General features: G+C 48.0%; 2 protein-coding genes and 1 long non-coding RNA gene across 3 annotated transcripts; 2 read left to right on the top strand and 1 right to left on the bottom strand.

The window, feature by feature from the left end:
- Positions 1-757: 757 nt before the first annotated feature.
- On the top strand, positions 758-4167 carry LOC101702190 (neutrophil gelatinase-associated lipocalin-like). The gene is made up of 6 exons (XM_004849605.1): positions 758-895; positions 1313-1446; positions 2774-2853; positions 3009-3128; positions 3518-3619; positions 4094-4167. The coding sequence occupies exons 1-6, from the start codon at positions 758-760 to the stop codon at positions 4165-4167; spliced, it is 648 nt and encodes a 215-aa protein (XP_004849662.1).
- A 9409-nt stretch (positions 4168-13576) lies between these two features.
- LOC147826059 (uncharacterized) lies at positions 13577-16577 on the bottom strand. Its single transcript, XR_015439833.1, has 2 exons — positions 16091-16577; positions 13577-14560 (listed from the first exon to the last, which is right to left on the bottom strand). It is a non-coding gene; the product is annotated as an uncharacterized LOC147826059 (long non-coding RNA).
- A 64-nt stretch (positions 16578-16641) lies between these two features.
- Bbln (bublin coiled coil protein) lies at positions 16642-20301 on the top strand. The gene is made up of 2 exons (XM_004849251.4): positions 16642-16838; positions 19884-20301. Exons 1-2 carry the CDS (start codon positions 16760-16762, stop codon positions 20054-20056), a joined length of 252 nt encoding a protein of 83 aa, XP_004849308.2. The 5' UTR covers positions 16642-16759; the 3' UTR covers positions 20057-20301.
- Positions 20302-20414: the final 113 nt, after the last annotated feature.

Here is a 20414-nt window from a genome sequence, read left to right as displayed (position 1 = left end):
GTGGGACCAGTTCAGGGTCACTCTGGCAATAGAGGAACGGGGTGGGGACAGAACAGTGCTCAGCATGCCAACGCATGGTGCCACACATACAAGAGGAAACATTCCAAGTGCAAAGGCTCTAAACAGTATGGACCTTTGAGTCCTCCCCCTGGCCGGCGGCCCAGTGTGAGAGGAGTGGGTAGAGGCTGGAGCCTCTAGTATCCTGTCTACCTCGGAGCCTGAAAGTGAGCCTAAGTCTCACCAGGATGTCTACTCCATTGTCCCCCAACCCTCTGTATGCTGAGCCTCACACAAAGCTGGTGTGTGGAGCTGACACCCTCCTCACGAGGCGCACAGAAACTTTCCCCTTGAACCCAGACTGCATGAGGCTTCCTGTCCCAAAGCAGGATGCTGCCTTCACCCTAGAGGGTCCCATGCCCCTTCAGCTCGAGCTCCACTTGGCAAGGATGGCTCAACATTGGCGTGGCTCATGGCTACGTAGCCCTGCCACACTGTGGAGGTTGGGAATGTCCCTTCTGTCCCCTGTTGCATCCCCTACCTCTACCTTGCACAATTCTGACCAGAGGGGAAGAAGAGACAGAGAGCTTGCCACGTGTTTCTGAAGGAGCTGATGACAAGTGGCTCAACCTTACTCAATCAGCCTTCTCAAGGGAGGGGTCAGCAGCCAGGTGGTCCATAAATAGCTCCTCCACACCAGCCTCCTCAGCCCTCCTCTTCCTCCTCCAACACCTGCCAGCCCAGCAGCTGTCCTGGAGGCATGACCCTGGGTCTGCTGTGGCTGGGCCTCCCCCTGCTGGGGGCCCTGCAGACCCAAGCCCAGAACTCCACTCCAACCCTGATACCACCCATTCCTCTGCACATAGGCCCAATGGAGCCAGAGTTCCAGGATGACCAGGTAAGGGCTCTGGAAGGACAGCTGTATGCAGGGTCCAGGGGAGAGGGTAGGGGGCAGAGGGGAGGAGAGACAAAGGGGCTCAGGGGCAGTGGTGGGTGGGAGGATCAGGACTCAGGGAGTCCAGGCCCAGCGCATGCCAGGTGGGGAATCATCATCCCTCCACACAGACAAGAAAACCGAGGCTCAGAAAGACCACCAGCCACTTGCCCAGGGCCACCCCATCCCTGACAATTCAGGGCTAACTCCTCACCCAGGGTCCCTCCTGGCCCTGGAGGACCCAGCTCCTATGAGCTTCTCAGGGGCAGCCCCACCCACCGGCCCTGCTGTACAGAGCACTGCCCAAAGGTAGCAGCAGGGGCAGCATGGGTGGGGCTCTGGGGCCATCCCCGGGCTCTGCCTGTCATGGGCCCCTTGCAGTTCCAGGGGAAGTGGTACGTCTTGGGTGTGGCAGAGAACACAATTCAGAATGGAAACCAATTAAGCATGTACAGCACCACCTTCGAGCTAAATGATGCTGACCACAGCTACAATGTCACCACCGCTCTGATCAGGTGAAGCCGCCACTTCCTAAGGCTGTGATGTCACAGCCAAAGGGTGACCTAAGCTGAGGGAAACTGTCCTTCATTGCACTGCTCTGCACCAAATCTGTCTTTCTTCCGCTCTTTCTCCCTTTCCCTTTCTCCCTCCTTCCTTCTCTCCCTCCTCTCCATCAACATTCATGAGTAGCTCCAGTACAAACACACGCAGCAGAAAACAAGACTGAGAATAGGGTGTCCCAGAGAGGGAGGAGAGACACTGGATCCAGCCTAGGACCCCACCCAAGGCCTCCCTCTAGGGCTTGTAGAGAAGTGACCTTAAGGAGCCAATCTGCCAAGTTTGGGGGTCCATGCCTACAATCCTAGCAGACTCAGCTCAGGAGAGTGAAGCAAGAGGATCACAAATTTGAAACCAGCCTGGGCAACTTGGCGAGTATCTGTCTCAAAATAAAAAATAAAAGCAAGCCTGGGAATGTAGCTCAGTGCCATGGCCCCGGGTTCAACCCCCATTACCACCACCACTGCCTAAAGAAAGAGGAGGTATACGGGTCCCACCAAGGGCTAGTATTCTCTGAATCAGAAAGCCTCACCTTAGCAGGCAGCAAATCATCCAGCCAGCAGCGTGGGCACCTGAGCAAGGGCTGATGAGCAGATGGGAAGGGACTCCTAGGCCAGTCTCTGGGCAATCTCACCCCGAGGCAGGTCCTGGCCTGGGGCTCCTGCAAGGGCCAGGGTCTGAGCTCAGCTGCATCAAGGAAGGTGGGGGAACCCAGAAGGTAAAGCTGGGCAGTCCCAGGCAGGAGATGACGGAGGTGGGGCAGATGAGGACTCAGAGAGGAGAGAGCCCAGGCTCATCCTCCTTCAGTGCGTTTTGGCTCTGTCCACTGTATGGGCTGCAGTTGGAGCATTTGAGTATCTAAGGGTCCAGGAGGGCAGGTGTGGGGGGTGACTCTGGGATGCAGGGCTGGGGTAGACTTGGAGAGTTCAGGTTGCTACAGAGCTGGGCAGAATTTGGCTCAGACAGACTGGAAGCTCAGAGGAAATTGCCAGGAGAGATGGGAAAGGGGGAGCAGCAGGATAGAGCAGGGCTCAGTGCCTGGGGTCTGTGTGTGGGACAGGCCGCCCCAGGAGGCTGCAAAGGAGACAGTGAGTGCTGGGGGGAGGGTCCAGTGGCCCCGTAGAAGGCCAGGCAGAGGCTCAGGGGAAGGCCCGGGGTCAAGGAGAGGGTGGACTGGGACCCAAACAGAGTGGGGGTCCTGCTGCTGCCTTGGGCCTTCCTCCAGCCCAGAGGGACCAGGTCTGTGTCATCTTCCAGTTCAGCCTCCATCTCTTGTTCCCACAGGGAGGATTTGTGTGAAAATCAGACTTACACTTTCGTCCCAGGTGTCCACCGAAGTCAGTACACCCTGAGCAACACGACATGTGAGTCTGTGTAACGGGGACCCCAGGGCTGGGATGGGGGAGCTCAGGCCTCCTGGAAGGGCACAGGCCTCCCTGTCCCTCCACACAGATGCCCTGCTGATCAGTCAGGGAGGGGGACAGTCCCTTCCTCATGACCAGGGCCTTCCATACTGTAGGGCCCACTGGAACACAGAGCTACACCATGAGAGTGGTAGCCACCAACTACAAGCAGTTTGCCGTAGTGTTCTCAGAGAAGACTTTTGAAGACACGGTGTACTTCAAAACCATTGTCTATGGTAGGTCCTCACTCCATCCCCTCAGGGACCCGGATCCTGGTCACACTGGGGGAGGAGACCCTCTATGCCCCAGATCCCAAAGTCGTCTCCAGTTTGAGTCCCCCTCAGGAAGGAGGGGGACTTGGAGAGGGGAGAGGGTTCTGAGGTGAGAGAGAGGGGAGAGGTGTCCATGGGAGAGGGGTCTGAGACCTTGTTCATCACTCAATAATATAACGGGCCGGGGGGTAGTCCACACCCGTCACCCCAGCACCTGAGAGGCTGAGGCAAGAGGGTTTGGAATTTAAGGTCAGTCCAAACTACATAATAAGACTGTCTCAAAAAAAAAACTTGGGAAAAAATAATATTACCAAGAGTCTTGTGTTGTCCACTCACCACCATCTTAACCACAGGGAGAACCAAGGAGCTGAGCCCTGAGCTGAAGGAGCGCTTTGTCAACTTTGTCAAGTCTGTAGGCTTCACTGAGGACAACATTATCTTTACTGATCCCATAGGTAATGGCTAACTGGGGAGAGGGGAAGGGGATGTGGGGTCTATCCAGGCCTGATGCTGCTCCACCAGGGAAAGGGGACAGGAGAGACTCAGTTTCTTCTTCCAGTCACTGGAGAGGTAGTGGCTTCCAGGTCCTCAGGGCAGCCCATCCCCAGGCACTGATTTCAGGGAACCCCCCAGATCCTTGAGGTACAGCCGGGCCAGGCTGGGTCTAAGGCTGCTAGGGGTAGTGCAGGGGTCCCTGCAGCCAGAGATCCCACACACACACACTCATCCACACATGCACACCTGTCTGCTCTGATGTTCTTTCTCCTCGCAGATGAGTGCATCTGATGACTGAACAGATTGTGAGTATGGCTGGGCAGGGGGCGATGGGAGGCCAGGGCAGGGTGGGCTGCACATCTCAGGGCTGCCTTTGCTCTTCCCCTCCCCCAAACCTAAACCCCAGTCATCTTTTCTCTGCTGTCCTCTCTCAGGTGCCTCCTGTCTCTCACCCCCTGTCACTCTACCTAAGGAGCCATCGAGCTGCCCCACCGGGCACAATGCCTGAAGATCCCTCTGATAGCACAGGTCTGACCACCCACTGCCCCCAAAGCCACCTCCCTGATGGAGCCCCCTTTCTGTTAAATAAACACAACCCCACTGGTCTCTGAGTCTGTGCTCCTTGTCCAGGAGGCCCATGAGGGAAGGAAGGGCAAAGGGAGAGCTCACACCACCGTCACTCCCACAGCCTGCTGCCTGATGTTAGCTTGGCAGGAGGCAGAGAGAAGTTCCTGGATGGAGGGGGCCTGAAGGCCAGAGAAAAAAAAGGTGCTGGCTCTCTAAAAACCACAGCGATTGCCAGTTCTGACAGGTAGATCTTGGCTAGGAGAGACAAGAGGATGCATGTGCAATAGGCTTCCAGGGGACCAAGATAAGCTCTCTTGAATCCAACAAGTGCACAAATACACTCCTGAAAGTGACCGCAACTCAATTATAATTGTAATAATAATCTCGTTTACATTGTGATTTTGACATCCCTCCCCCTTCCTGGGCTTTGGGCATCACTATCACTGGGAATCAGGATCCTGATACAACAAGGAACCTGCCCCTCACTTCCTTGGTCCCGGGTTCTTTGTGCCCTTGATAATTAAGTCAGGACACATAGGCCGTGCAGAAGTCTAAGTTGAACGTGTTATAAAGTACATAGAGTTACATCTTCAGGCAAGACGGCAGGCAGTGCCAAGAGAGTATATGTACCTAGAAGTTTGGGGCATTTTTATGCACCTGAGAGTTACTCTTGAGATCCAGAGAACTTGGGTAATTATGATGCTTATCACCATTTTACTTAGAAGTTACGTAGGAATTGCAAATGTCTTTCTGTCCTATTTAGATGTCAGTGTTTCTTCAAGGGCTTTAGTGGCGTAAGAAACTTCCAAAAGATAAGTTCTTCATTTAAACCAGGTCCCAGCCCAAGGCAGCAGGGTCTTAAAGAACATTTCCCTTCCTGATGTCATTGACTTTAGGCTATGGCAGCCAGGAATGCTGTGTGCCTTGCCCTGGAGTTAGGCAGGTGGCCAGGTATCAGGAGGAAAGTGCACAATGTGTAATCTGAAGATGTCACAATTGCTCTGTAAGATTGCTTTGGGTTTGAAACCTAACAAATGATCATAAATGTATTATACATTGATATATTCCTGTAACAACTGGCAATGCATGCTATTTTAGACCCCCTCCCCTCAGGCCTGCTAATATCTATCTGCCTAATAATATGACAGCTCCTCAAAGGTCCATACAGGGACAAAAACTTCCCCCTCCAATAGAAAGGAGGGAACTTGTCCCTGATTGGAATAAACTGCTATTTCAAGAGCTACTTCCTCCTTGTAGAAACCATATATAGGCTGACATCTCGTTGCTTCGGGCTGTGAGCTCTTTTCTCTAGTCTGTTCCTACCCTGAGGAGCACAGCCTGACTAATAAATCTACGCTTTCACTTCTCCCTCTGTGTCTCCTGCTTGATTCTTCATTCAGGATACCAAGATCCTAGGACAGTCACCACCCTCAACAACACTCAGGTACAGAGGAAAAGGACAGGGCAAAAGGACTCCAGGTTCCCCTGCCACCACTGTGACCTCTGAGTCTGCCCTGGGCAGAACCATACTGTAATCACTCCTGCTTTGACTGGGCATTCCTAGTCCCAGAGCAAGCTAAGAGGGTGCACCATCCAAGAACACTGCTGGGGCCACACTTCATGCCCACACTTGGCCACAGGTATAACAGGTCTCACAGCAGCAGCCACATTATGGCTGGGGAGCAGGAGGGCCTTTCGGCATTGTATAGGGCAGCCACACCCAGCTCACAGGACGCAGTGGATGCTGGGAAACAGCAACCAAGAAAGAGGGGCAGAGGCCTATTCCAGGCAGAGGGTGAACAGGGGTGGACATCTGCCCCTCTGTCAGGCCCATATGGGCCTGGTGTCCACCCTTCTGTGCCTGGACACTGGGGACCATGTCTGTGCTGAGCCTGTTCAGATGCTGCTGCCACCATGATGACATTCAGACCACCTGAGGGTCCACTCTGGAGCAAGGGCAGGGCTGCTGCTGACCCAGCCTCCTGGGTTAAGATGAATAGCTGGGCCTGTGCCTGGCCTCTTAGGTCCCTGTTCCCTCACTAATCCCAGTGGCAGTCTTTCTAGGTGTGCAAAACATGGGAATCCCTCCTGTCTCTTCTCCTCTCGTAAGGGCAGCAGTAGAGCAGGTTTGGCTCCAATGGAACCCTGGCTTCCCATCCAACAAACACACACTGCCACTTTCACCCTGGCTGGGAGACAAGGAGATTCCCAAGGAATGACAGCCCCAACCATGGCTCCCCAGGTAACAGGACAATCCTGAGATCCAGGCCCACCAAATGGTGTCGAAGTCTAGGCCAGGCCGCAGGGAGAGACTGGTTTGGTTCTGGGTGGGTTTCTAACTTGACATGGGGACTGTACTGACCCAGAGATGTTCCAGGATGAAAGGGGCATCTAGGGGTGGCTGGCCAGAGCCCCACTAGCTGGTCAAAAACACAGAAACTTCACCCTGCATGCCTGGCCCTTGGATCCACTTAGAGCATCAAGGGGAAAAAGAGCATAAGCCACACTTTCAAAGTAATTGAAAGGATAACAGAAGAGGTTAGAAAATGAATCAAAGAAGTATTCATCAAGATCACAGAAGATATAAATAAACAGATAATGGGAGCAATAATCATAATGATCCAGGAGCTTTCAGAAGACACTAAATAAAAAGCTAGATGAGCTAAATGATATAAAACTTAAATGACCAGTTGAGCAAAGTTTAGAATCCATGAAAAAGCTTCAATCAGAAATCCAGAAAATTAAAAATCATATTGAAAGTATGGGCAACAGAAGTGACCTATGTGAGGACAGAATTTCAGAAGACAATGATGCTGTTAAAGACCAACTACTCAAAGACACTTTAAAAGCAACAAAAGAACATGAAAAATGGATCCAATAACTGTTAGATGATGCAAAGACGATTAATCTAAGAATAACTGGAATAAGTGGAAACATCAGACAACATAAATGGCATGAAAAATTTGTTCATAGAAATAATGGCAGAAAACTTCCCAAATATAGGGAAAGAAATAAACATACAGATAAGTGAGACATACAGAACCCCAAATAGCTATGATGACAAGAGAACCTCTCCACACCACATTATATTCAAAGTACCGGAAGCCCATCACAGGGACCAAAGCTTTAAAGCTGCTTGAGAGAGAAAACACATATAAAAATAAATCACATATAAAGGTAAACCCACTAGAATTACAGCAGACTTCTCAACACAAGTGTTAAATACCAGAGGGCTTGGAATGAAGTGTGTCAAGCCCTAAAAAAAAAAATAACAACTTCCCACCCTGACTTATGTATCCTGCAAAACTTTCCTTCAAAATCAATGGAGAAATAAGGTACACTTGAAAAAGTTATTTCCATGACAAAGAGCATCAAAACAGAATGATAAGAAATTCTCAAGGATATCTTAGAAAGAGGCAATCAATTCAACAATGCCAATAAGTCAAAAAGAATGAATACACCTGGTGGGATGAGCAGCTAAGCAAATGGGAAAAAATAAGGAAATCAGCAACAGAAAAATAATAAAATGACAAGAATTGGTCAACACCTTTCAGTAATAACTCTCAATGTGAGTGGCCTCAATTCCCCAATCAAAAGATATAGATTAACACAATGGTTAAAGAAACAAAATCCAACAATATGCAATTTACAGGAAACACATTTAATTCAAAAAGAAATTCATGGATTAAAAAATCAAAGGATGGAAAACAATATTCCATGCAACAGGTACCTGAAAAAAAAGCAGGAATAGCTATCCTAATTTCAGGCAAAGTGAATTTCAAGCCAAAACTGATCAGAAGCATCAAAGAAGGTCACTACATATTGGTTACAGGAACAATTCAACAGGAAGAGATAACAATTATAAAAATGTATGCACCAAATACTAGTAGCATGGCCAACTTCCTTAAACAAACAGTAATGGACATGAAAAGCCAGATAACACCAGTGAAACTGTAATGGGGACCTCAGTACCACACTGTCACTAAAGGGCAGATCAACTAGACAAAAAAATCGACAAAGGGATCGAGTTGAAACAAACCTTCAAGCGAGTAGACTTAATAGATATCTACAGGGCCAGGGATTTAGTTCAGTGGTTCTGCCGCCTGCCTCACAAGCGCAAGGACCCAAGTTCGATCTCCAGTACAAAAAAAAAAAAAAAAGGATGATATCTACAGAATGTTCCAGCATGCTTAAGTAAATGCAAAAGAATCAAAATTATTCCATGCATATTATTGGATTATAATGCAATGAAACTAGAAATCATGGCAAAATAAACCACAGAAACTATACAAACATATGGAAATTAAACAATACCCTCTTGATCAATCAATAAGGCACAGATGAAATAGAGAAAGAAATTAGACAGTTTAGGCCCAGGGATTTTGCTCAGTGGTTCAGCCTCTTGCCTCACAAGCGAAAGGTCCCGAGTTCGATCCCCATTACCAAAAAAAAAAACAAAGACAAAAGAAATTAGACAGTTTGTACAGTCAAAGGATAATGCCAGTACAATGTACTGGAACCTATGGGGCATAATGAAAATAATCCTAAGAGAGAAGTCTGTAGTGGTGAATTACCACATTAGAAAAACGGAGCAAGCTCAAACAACCTAGTTATGTACCTCAAGGTCCTAGAAGAACAAGAACAATCCAAACCCAAAGCTAGTACAAGGAAAGAAATTATAAATATTCAAACATAAATTAATGAAATTGAGACTTTAAAACAATAGAAAGAATTAATGAATTGGTTCTTTGAAAGAATAGACAAAATTGGGCCTGGGATTTAGCTCAGTGGTTCCACTGCCTGCTTCACAGGCACAAGGACCCAAGTTCAACCTCTGGTACCAAAAAAAAAAAAAAAAGAATAGACAAACCCTATGCCAATCTTACCAAAATAAAAAAACAAAGCACAAAAATCCATGCAAGTAAAAATGAAAAAAGGCAAAACCTTAACAGAGTCTCCTGCAATCCAAAAGATCATTGGTAACTACTTTGAGAACTATACTCTAATAAAATGGAAAATTCAGAAGAAATGGATAGATTCTTAGATACATATGAACTTCCAAAGCTGAACCAAGAAGATATAAAAATCCTGATTAATGTATTATCAGTCAATGAAATTGAAAAAGTAGGGCCAGACACGATGGTGCACACCTGCATTCCCAGCACTCAGGAGGCTGAGGCAGGAGGATCGCAATGAGTTTGAGGCCAGCCTGAACTGCATAGCAAGACCTTGTCTCAAAAAAAAAGAAAAGAAATTGAAGAAGTACTAAAAACAAACCAAAGTACTAACTAAGAAAAGCCCTGGTCCCAGTGGATTCACTGCCAAATTCTATAAGAACTTTAGAGGCCACCTAATGCCAATACTCCTAAAATTCTTTAATGAAAACAAAAGAGAAGCAGTACTCCCAAAGTCACTCCTGGAGGGATTGAAACTAGACCTATATCTCTCACCAGGCACTAAACTAAAATCAAAAGAGATCAAAGATCTAACAAAAACAGAAACAATCTGGTGGAAGACAAAATAGGTAAAACTCTTGAAAACATAGGTCATAGGCAAGGACTTTCTGAACAGAACCCAGGTTGTACAAAAAAAATACCAAAAATCAACAAATGGCATCACACTATGTTACTAAAGTTCTTGTCTTGGTTACTTTTCTCTCATTGCTGAGACAAAATACCCAACACCTAAGGTTAAAGGGGAAGTTTACTTAGCTCACAGTTTGTAGAGGTTTCAGTCCATAACTGGCTGGCTCCAAGGCAGAGTGGCACATGGCAGAGCGGAGTCACAGAAGAGAAGCAGTTCATGGCACCCACACAGTAGCAAAAGCAAGGAAGAACCTTAACAGCATCTTTCTGCCCCTTTTATATTCTATCTAGGCTACTGGGATTAGCACGATGCCAAACCAGTCAATGGACTGACTTAGTAATTACACATCCTTAATCCCAGCATCACACACTCTAGATCCAGTCACCTCTGAAAAAGCCCCATCTAAGACCACATGAGACTCTGGGGGGACATCTAGGCATGAGCCATAACACCTCTGCAAAGCAAAGGTAACAATGAACAGAGTGAACAAACTAAGGAATGGGGAAAAAAATTTGCCAGCTACTCCTCAAAAAATTAATATCTAGAATATAGAATCCACCAAAAAAGTATACACACTTCAGCAGTTCACCATACTAATAAATGTCTGGAAGCTAATGGCCACCACTTTGAGTACCTCTTGTAATTGTAGAGACCAAAAGTAACTTGTATTATTAATCTCATAAGGTCTCAATAAATTTAGTATTAAAATATTTATACAAAGTTTTCTTTTCTTGATGTATACATTTTTGGAAAACTGTATATAAAGAACTCCAAAAATTAGACCCCCAAAAAATAAAAGACCCAATCAAAAAATGGGCATCTGAAATGAATATATACTTGTCAGATGAAGAAGTATAAATGGGCAACAAATACATGAAAAAATGCTCAACATTTTAAAACAACTCTGAGATTCCATCACACTCCAGAAAGAATGGCTACCTTCAAGAAATCAAACAATAGCAAATATATACTGGGGAGGCTGCAGGAAGAAAAGAAACACTTCTTCATTGTTCATGGGAATGCAAACTGGTGCAGCCACTATGGAAATCAGTATGGAGATTCCTCAAAAAACAAAAACTATAAATTCCAGGAGCTGGAGATTTAGCTCAGTGGTTCTGCCGCCTGCCTCACAAGCACAAGGACCTGAGTTCGATCCCCGGTACCAAAAAAAACTATAAATTCCATTTGACCCATCTATTCCCCTTCTAGGTACCTGCCCAAAAGAGTTAAAGACATTACATTACATTGATACATGCATACTCATGTATATAGCATAATTCATGAGAGTTAAAAATCTTCGAAGCAGCCTGTATATCAAGATGAATGGATGAAGAAAAAGTGGTATTTATACACAACAGAGTACTACTCTGCCATAAAGAAAGATAAACTTTTTGGTTTTTGTTTATTTGTTTTTTTGGTACCAGGGGTCGATGTTTGTTTGTTTTTTGAGACAAGGTCTCACTATGTATCCCAGGCTGGCTTCAAACTTGGGGCAACCCTCCTGCCTCAGCCATCCAAGTGCTAGGATTACAGACATGCACCACCCCGGCCAGCAAGGATAAAATTGAGTCACTTGTAGAAAAATGGGTGCACCTTGAGATCATAATGTTAAGTGAAGCAAATTAGACACACAAGCTTAAATATTGCATGGTTTCTCTTATATGAGAAAGCTCATATACAAATAAAGCGCAAAATAAAAGAAAAAACGTTATTATAATCTAGCATGGCCAATGTATCCAAAATCCTGGCTAATGATCTATGTTTATGATAATTAGATTGATCAAGACATTAAATGAATAAATAAATAAATAAATGAATAAGCTGCTGGCAAAAAAAATTTAGAAACAGGGGTGGAGGGGAAGGGAAAAAAATTGAGATGTGTCATGCACATGTATCAATTTCCCACAATGAATATAATCACTGTGTACTGCAAACATGTACTAATAAAAAATTTTGAATGATTTGTTAATAAATCTGGAAATTCCAAAAAAAATTTTTTGTAAATCCTGAGCAAGCTACTGGTGAATAGAATACAACAAGTCATCAAAAAGCTCATACAGCAGGCCGGGGATTTAGCTCAGTGGTTCCAGCGCCTGCCTTGCAAGCGTAAGGTCCCAAGTTTGATCCCCGGTACCAAAAAAAAGCTCATACACCATGACCAAGTAGGTTTCATCCCAGGGATACAAAGATGACTCACCATATGCAAATCAATAAATGTAATCCATCATATAAACAGAAACAAGGACAAAAATTGTCTGACCATCTCAATAGATGCAGGAAAAGCCTTTGACAATATCCAACATTCATTCATTATTAAAAAAAAAAAAAAACTCACAGAAAATTGGTATAGAAAGATCCTATCTCAATCTAATAAAAGGCATTTATGGCAAACCTACTGCCAACACCCTATTAAATGGGGGAAACTGAAAGCTTTCTCCCTAAAATCAGGAACAAGATAAGGAAATCCACTTTCACCACTCCTCTAATTTAGTCCTGAAAACATTAGCCAGAGCAATCAGGCCAGAGAAAGAAAAAAAGGGTACATACAGGAAAAAATGAAGTCAAAGTACCATTATTTGCAGAAGACATGACCCTCTACTTATAAGGCCTAAAATCTATGACAAAAGACTCCTAGAATTAATAACCAAATTCAGTAATGTAGCAGGATACAAAATCTACCCACAAAAGTCAATAGTGTTAGACTGGGATTTAGCTCAGTGGCACTGCACCTGCCTCTCAAGCGCAAGGTCTTGAGTTCAAACCCTGGTACCAAAAAAAAAAAAAGTTAATAGCGTTCCTGTACACTAATAATAAACTCACTGAAAGAAATTCATAAAATAATACAATTCTCAGTAGCATCAAGAAAAACTAAATACCTAGAAATTAACTTAATAGAGAAATTGAAAGACTTCTAAAATAAAAATTACATCACTCTGGAAAAGGAGATGAAAGGGAACATTAGAAAAGGAAAAGATATCCCATGTTCCTGATAGGGAGAGGCGATATAGCCAAAATGGCTATACTTCCAAAACTGACCTGTAGGTCCCTTCAATACCTAGTGATCCTTTTTGGTTTTTTGAGACAGGGTCTCGCTATGCGGTTCAGGCTGGCCTTGAACTCACTATGTATTTCAGGCTGGCCTCAAACTTGACAATCTTCCTGCCTCAGCCTTCTGAGGGCTGGGAACACAGGCATGCACCACCATGCCCAACTAGTGATCCATTTTTAAATTGCCCATAACAACAGAACACAATGAAATGTTTTCTCTTCAAATTCTTGTTCCTTGAATTTTTCTAGGTAACATACATGAATTTCACGCAAAAATTCAAAAGATTTCAATCTTCAGCATAAATGGGTTAATACAATTCTAATCAAAAAACCAATAGCATTCCTCATAGATCTAGAGGAAACAATCCTAAGATTCATATGGAACCAGAAAAGACCCAGAATAGAGAAGGCAATCCTGGGTAACAAAAGCAAAGCAGGAGGTATCACAATCCCAGATATGAAGTTAGGTCACATAGCTACAGTGACAAAAAACAGTACAAGGTCCCCCCAGGCCACTTTAGCTCAGTGTTCTGGTGGCTGCCTCACAAGTGCAAGGTCCCAGGTTCGATCCTCAGTACCAAAAAAAACAGTACAATACTGGCACAAAAACAGACATGTGAATCAATGGAATGGAATGGAATAGAGGAAGTAGAAACAAGCCCAGAGACATTCAGCTATTTAATCTTTGACAAAAGAGCCAAAAACATACACTGGAGGAAAGATGACCTCCTTAATAAACAGCTGGGAAAACTGGATATATACATGCAGAAGATTGAGTCTAGACCCATACATCTCACCATGTACTAAACTAAAATCAAAAAGGGTCAAAGACTCAAATGTTAAAACGGAAACACTTAATCAGCTAGAAGATAAAATACATAAAATTCTTGAAGACATAAATTTAGACAAGGACTTCTAAACAGAACCCCAATGGCACAAGAAATAATACCAAGAACCAACAAATAGTATCATATCAAATTACAAAGCTTCTACACAGCAAAAGAGATAACCAAACAGAATGAAGAGACAACCTACAGAATAGGAAAAAAAATTGCCAGCTATTATTGCTTGGCCAGAGGACTAACATCCAAAATGTATAAAGAACTCAAAAATATTAGGCCCTCAAAATAAAAGACCCAATCAAAAAGTGGGCAACTGAGATATATAGACACTTCTCAGAAGAAGTCCAAGTGGCCAATACATGAAAAAATGTTCAACATTACTGGCCATTTGAGAAATCCAAATTAAAACAACACTGAAGTTCCATCTCACACCTGAAAGAATGGCTATCTTCAAGAAATCAAGTAACAGGGCCAGGGATTTAGCTCAGTGGTTCCAGAGCCTGCCTCAAAAGTGCAAGGTCCTGAGTTCAATTCCCTGGTACCAAAAGAAAAAGAAAAATCAAGTAACAGCCAGGTGTAGTGGCACACACCTGTAGTCCCAGCACCCTGGAGGCTGAGGCAGGAGTATCGCTTCAATTCAAAACCAACCCAACCTAAACTACACAGTGAGACAGTTTCAAAAAAAAAAAAAATCAGTAACAAATGCTGAAGAGGCCAGTAGGGGGAGCCCTTCTACATTGTTGATAGGAATGTAAAGCAGTTTAACCACCATAGAGATTCGCCTTAGGGCCTGGGATTTAGCTCAGTGGGTCGGCCGCTTACTTCAAAAGTGCAAGGTCCTGAGTTCGATGCCCGGTACTGAAAAAAAAAAAGAGAGATTAGCATCAGTAGAGATTACTCAAAAAAAACCTGGACTGGATATTTAGTTCAGTGGCACCGTGCCTGCCTGGCAAGCACAAGGTCCTGAGTTCGATCCCAGATACAAAAAAAAAAACCTAAAACTAGAAATTCCATTTGACCCAGCTATTTACTTGCAGGTATTTTCCCAAAAGAGTTAAAGTCATCATATTACAGGAATACATACATACCTATGTTTATAGCACTATAATTCATAATAGCTAAGCCTTAGAAGCAGCATTTATGTCCATCAAAGGATGAATGGATAAAGAAAATGTGATATTTATACACAATGGAGTACTACTCCACCATAAAGAATGATAAATGGGGCCACAGATTTAGCTCAGTGATGCTGCACCTGCCTTGAAAGCGTAAGGTCCTGAGTTCAATCCCTGGTACCAAAAAAAAAAAAAAAGTGATAAACTTGAGGCATTCATAGGTAAATGGATATACCTTGAGACCATAATGCTAAGTGAAATAAATCACACACAAGCTTAAATATCACATGATTTCCTTATGAGAAACCCAAAATATAAAGAGTAAAACAAAAGATAACAAGAAAGAGGGAGATCTTTTTGAAATGGGAAAAGGAATAAGAGGTGGGAGGAAAGGGAGGGAAGGGAGAGAAAGGGGATGGGGAAAAAAAAGAACTGAAGGGGAAAAAAAGGCTTAAAGGGGAAAAAACAGAAATACAGCTTCAAAGATGCAGCATAGCATCAGCAAACCCCTGTCCCTGGTGGGTCCTCACTTTCAGGCAGTGATGGTCAGCTGACCCACATAAGGGACCTTTCTCTGGAATCCTCTGGGCACTGATTCAGTGGTCCCCACTGCCACTCCACCTGGGTCAGGGAGAAGGTGGTGCTACTCGTGCGTAATCCAGTAGTGGTCCCTATAGCAGGCTGTGAGCTCCACCTGGCTCCACCTTCCTGTCACCTCCTGGGACATGTACCAGGCCTGGCCCCCGTGCTGAGCATGGCCAACACTCTTAGGCATCCAATCCAATTGGAGACCAGGACACCGCTGCAGCCATAGGGCCTCCTGGCCACTACAGCTGCAGGAGTCCCAGGAAGTGAGCCGCTGTCTCCTGGGATGTGGGCCTGAGTCTCAGCTGGACCCCTGGATAGGATCACACCTCTGGGTCCCATCCAGGAGTGAGCCTGCTGGTGAGGTGACTTCTGTACAGCCCTCTCTTTCCACACCAGTCCATCGGATGGGGAGTGACGGCAGCTGGGCCACATTAGTATCCTGCTGGCAGTCACACCAAGCCTGCTCCGTGGCTCAACGGCCTCCGCTGCGCACTGCAGCACGCACGGGAGGAGGCAGCCAGTCCCTTCCGTAGGGAAACCATAACAGTCCTGGAAGCACTTGAGCAGAGCCAGGTCTGGGGAAGCCTCGCACCCCTCTCCTGCCCCTGCCCAGCTACGGGGCTCTGCCTAACAGGAACTGTCCCTGCTTGTCTTGTCTAGGGCTCCAGTCTGGGCTGAGTCCCACCTGTGCACAGGAGTTGCCTCTGAGAGCCCTAAGGGAAGCGCTGGAATCGGAGGGAGGCCCAAGACCGTGTAAGGGTGGTGGCGTCACTGCGGGAGCTGGTGGAGGCGCGGAGGAGGTAGACCAGGTGGCGGGAGCGGGATGGGCGCTGTGGCCAGGAGTGTCTGAAGAGAGGGGAGGCCTTGGAAACCGAGTCTCTGATTTCGGTCACGCGGCGACAGCAACAGTATGGGACAGAATGTAGGGGTCCAGGGTGCTCTGCCCCTCTTCCGGGCTCTCCTGGGCTCGCTCATCTTTCCCGCGGGCCTGCGCCTCCGCCTCCTGGCTGTTGCGGTACCGCCCAGCCCAGAGGCCCTTTGAGGGGCGAGGCTGGGGGGGGCGGGTGAGGGGCGAGGGTCTACACTGTGTGGGCGTGGTCCCTCCTGGGGGCGGTGTTAGACAGCGGGTCGAGGGCCGGGTCCTAGTCGTGGGCGGGGAGGAGGCGGAGCTCCGGCCTCTGGACTCCGCCCCTGGGGCCGGGCCCTGGCTGCCGGGCCGCCCGCCGCCTTTGGGTTCCACCCTTCCGCCCGGCGTTCGCCTGCTGCTTCCACCTTCCGCCCGGCTCCGCCGGCTTTCGGCGCGACCGTCGCCGCTTCCCATCGTTGCGCTGCCCCTGCGGCGCCCGAGCCCGCAATGTCGGGCCCCAACGGGGATCTGGGCATGCCGGTGGAGGCGGCCACGGAAGGGGAGGACGACGGTTTCGAGGAAGCAGGTGACCCAGGAGGGTGTGGAAGCCGCCTTTGCTTTTCTGGGCTTGCTGCCTGGCAGGGGAATCGGGGCGGGGATGGGGGCTTGGAAGGGACGGAAGAGGCCCCCTGAACCCCAAGAGGCCCCTGGGCGCCCCCGCGTTGTCCTGGAGCTGTCTCAAGTGCAAGGCAAGCACCAGAGAACGAGCCCTCCATGGAAACCGCAGCACTGGAAAACTGTGGGCAACCAGCTCCGGTTTACAGATGTGGAAACTGAGGCAGCTCAGGGACGCACAGCCGTTTGGGATTTGCTCCAGCCGCTTCCTTCACCGCAGAGGGGCGGGACCGAGCTCACCAGCTCGGGTTAGCTGTAGGGGACTACAGTGGGCTTCCCGCTCTGCTGAGTCAGCACCCCAACCACCGCTTTCCTGGTGACTCTCAACCGAGCACTGCGGGAGGGCGGGAGGACCACCAACCCTCGGCTCCTCGTCTCCTTGAGCCTCAGTTTCCCCATCTGTAACATAGGAATAGTGATTAGTGCCTCCCGTAGTATAGGGTTAGAGGAAACATGGAATGCAAAGTGCTTAGCAGATTCCAGCATGCAGAGTGTTGTGGTTATGGGGATTATGAGGATTCTCTTTGCTGTAGTAAGACTGCTGTATTAACGTAGAGGTCAGGACTTAGTAAACGTGGGGTAAGATAGAGTAGGCTTTCTGGGTTTGGTAACAGCTTTATTGAGCTATAATTCACAGTGTACAATTTACCTATTTAAATTGTACAATTGCATGGCTTGTAGTTGAATCAGAGTTGTGCATGCATCCACACAATCGTTTTACATTTTCATGACCCACAGTCTGCTTGGTTTCGGATCGAACTTGGGACCTTGGGCTTTGGAGGCAGGCAGCCGAACCACTGAGCTAAATCCCCAGCCCCTTTTGTGTTTTTTGATACTGGGGATTGAACCTAGGGCCTTTGTACAGGGTTATGTCCTCGGCCTCACTCTTCTTTCTTTTTTTTGAGACAGGGTCTTGCTAAGTCACTAATTGCCCACTCTGGACTTGAATTTGCAGTCCTCCTGCCTCAGCCTCCCAGAGTGCTGGGCTTAGAGGCATGTATCACCACATCCAGCTCCAGCCCTCTCATTGTTTGAGACAGGGTCTCCCTAAATTGACCAGACAGGTCTTGAACTTGTGATCTTCCTGCCTCAGTTGCCCCTGTAGCCAGGATTACAGATGAATGTTACACTACCTGGCCAGGATCTGCTTTTAATAGAGGTAGAAGACCCCACACTGGGGCCAAGGAGTGGGCTAGCAGGTGTGCACTGCTGATGCTGGTGGACAGGGGCCAGATTGTCATCACTGTGGGAGCCATTGGTGGGAGCATTGCGAAGGGCTTCCCAGGAGGTCACAGAGTGGATGCTGGCAGGGCCACGGAACAGTAGGGAGGAGGGTGTCCTGGGCAGAATCAAAGGCTTGGAACTGGACACAAATAAAGCCAGGGCCCAGAGTGGTGTGGAGACACCCCCTCCCCCACCCCTCATCCCAGCTTGTGGCCCTGATGCTGAATGCAAAATGTTGATCATAATGACCATCTATTGAGTGCGTGCTGTGCCCAGACCCTGTCTGAATTCTTGGTGTATTTGAATCCTGTTCTCAACCTTTTCCAGAAAGGAGCCACAGTAACTTGCTAGGGTGGAACAGCTGGAGCTCAAACCCAAGAGCCACTAATCCCCAAGTCTGTTTTGGTTCTGTCATCAACCAGCCATGGGACCCGCACAGGTTTCTTCTTTCTTAGGCCTGTTTCCCCATCTGTACCACAAGGGGGGTGGACTTCTGAGGTCCAGCAGACTCCCAGGACTGTCCTGTGAGGGGACATCGCCCTCTCTGGGCAATGCTGCCCCTCCTCTAGAATGCAGGCATATTCACACCACATCCCACATGCACCACCAGCCACTTCCCCTCTAGTCCCATGCTGGCAGCCTCATGTATCTGACTCATGTGCTGGCATAGAACTGGGTCCCGCAGTGGGCACAGGCCCAGACCTTGGGGCCTACGGGACACTGTGTTGCCCCAAGAGGCAGGTCGTGAATGGAGGCAGAGGGAGAAGTTTCAAGTGGAGACCTGGGAGGACTTCTTGGAGAAGTCTTTGTGAGCTGGTCCTGGAAAGGTTGTTGCACCAATGCATTCTGGGTGGCAGGGACAGATGAGCGGAGGCAGACAGGCTGGACAGTCAGAACTTCATTCATTCATTCATTCACCCATTCATCCATTCAACAATTGTTTTGTTGGGAGGGCACTGCGGAGACAGCAGCAAACATAAGATCAGCCACTTCTTGGAGACTTATAGTCAAGGGAGAACACAGATGGGCACATAAATAATCACAGTGGTCAGTCCTGATTGAGGGAGAGGCAGGGAGGGGCCGGGATGGCCAGGGTCTCAGAACAGAGGATGATCAGGCCCGGGTACTGGGAAGGCTCCCCAGTGGCGACATCCTGGGACTTATCCAGGAGGAGGGAAGACAAGAGGAGGACCCAGTGCGTTCCAGCCAGAGGCAACAAACAGCACATTCAAGGGCCTGAGGTAGGCAAAAGCTAGTGGGAGAGGGAAAGAAAAAGCTCAGCAGAGGATAGCGGGCTGGCTCCCATTCCAAGGCTCAGGACAGTCTGCTGAGTGCTTTATCCTGAAGGCAGAGGGAGCCATGGAAGGGCCAAAGGGTGAGTTTAGCCAAGAACAGTGGCCTTGACTGCCAGACTCAGGACACAGGCTGTGCCTACGCAGCTGCTGAAGGAAGAGGAGAGATTCGGCATCCACCAGACCCCCAGGGCAGGATCCCAGCTGTCTGCCCTGACACAACCCTAACCCTAGGAAAAAGCGCATGAAGGTTTTATTTCTTCCAAGTCTTTCTCCTTTTGGAATCCACCCACTTTCCAGATGGTGACAGTGAGGCTCAGGAAGGAGGGATTTGCCTTGCCGGAAGCCCTGCTGGAGGCCAGCTGGGGCACAGTGGAATGTGAGGGGATCAGTGAGCCCTGAGGCGACACAGGACTTGACTCTGATTCCCCTTCCTCCAGAGTACGCCACCATCAACTCCATGTTGGACCAGATCAACTCCTGCCTGGACCACCTGGAGGAGAAGAACGACCACCTCCACGCCCGCCTCCAGGAGCTGCTGGAGTCCAACCGGCAGACACGCCTCGAGTTCCAGCAGCAGCTCGGGGAGGCCACTGATGATGCCAGCCCCTAGGCTGCAGGAGTCCTTGGGGCAGGCCCCAGCCCTGTGTCCCTGGGCCAGGCTCTGCCTGGGCACTCACCTTCTGGCCTCAACACCTTGAAGACTGGCCTTTGGTCCCCTTGTGGGCCCGCCCCTACTGCCCAGCGTCCCTCCTGGGCCCAGGTATGGGCTGGTCACCCACCCACCAGTCTGCCCACCTCCCGGGCATGCCCCACTCTGTCGAGGATCGAATCCCTACATTAAACGGGTCTCCCACACCACTGCGCCTCTGTCCTCTGTGTGCCAGGATGCAGACCCCGGGACCACTGGCAGTGAAAGGGCTGTCGAGGCTTCCAGGCACTGACCACACTTTGGTGGCACCAGCTGTACC

Source organism: Heterocephalus glaber, unplaced genomic scaffold (genome assembly GCF_053883595.1).
Source record: "Heterocephalus glaber isolate CG9 unplaced genomic scaffold, H.glaber_assembly_v1.0 deba00001479, whole genome shotgun sequence".
Taxonomy (NCBI): Eukaryota; Metazoa; Chordata; class Mammalia; order Rodentia; family Bathyergidae; genus Heterocephalus; species Heterocephalus glaber.
Note: the sequence above shows the minus strand (reverse complement) of the source record. Positions and strands in the feature narration are given on the sequence as shown.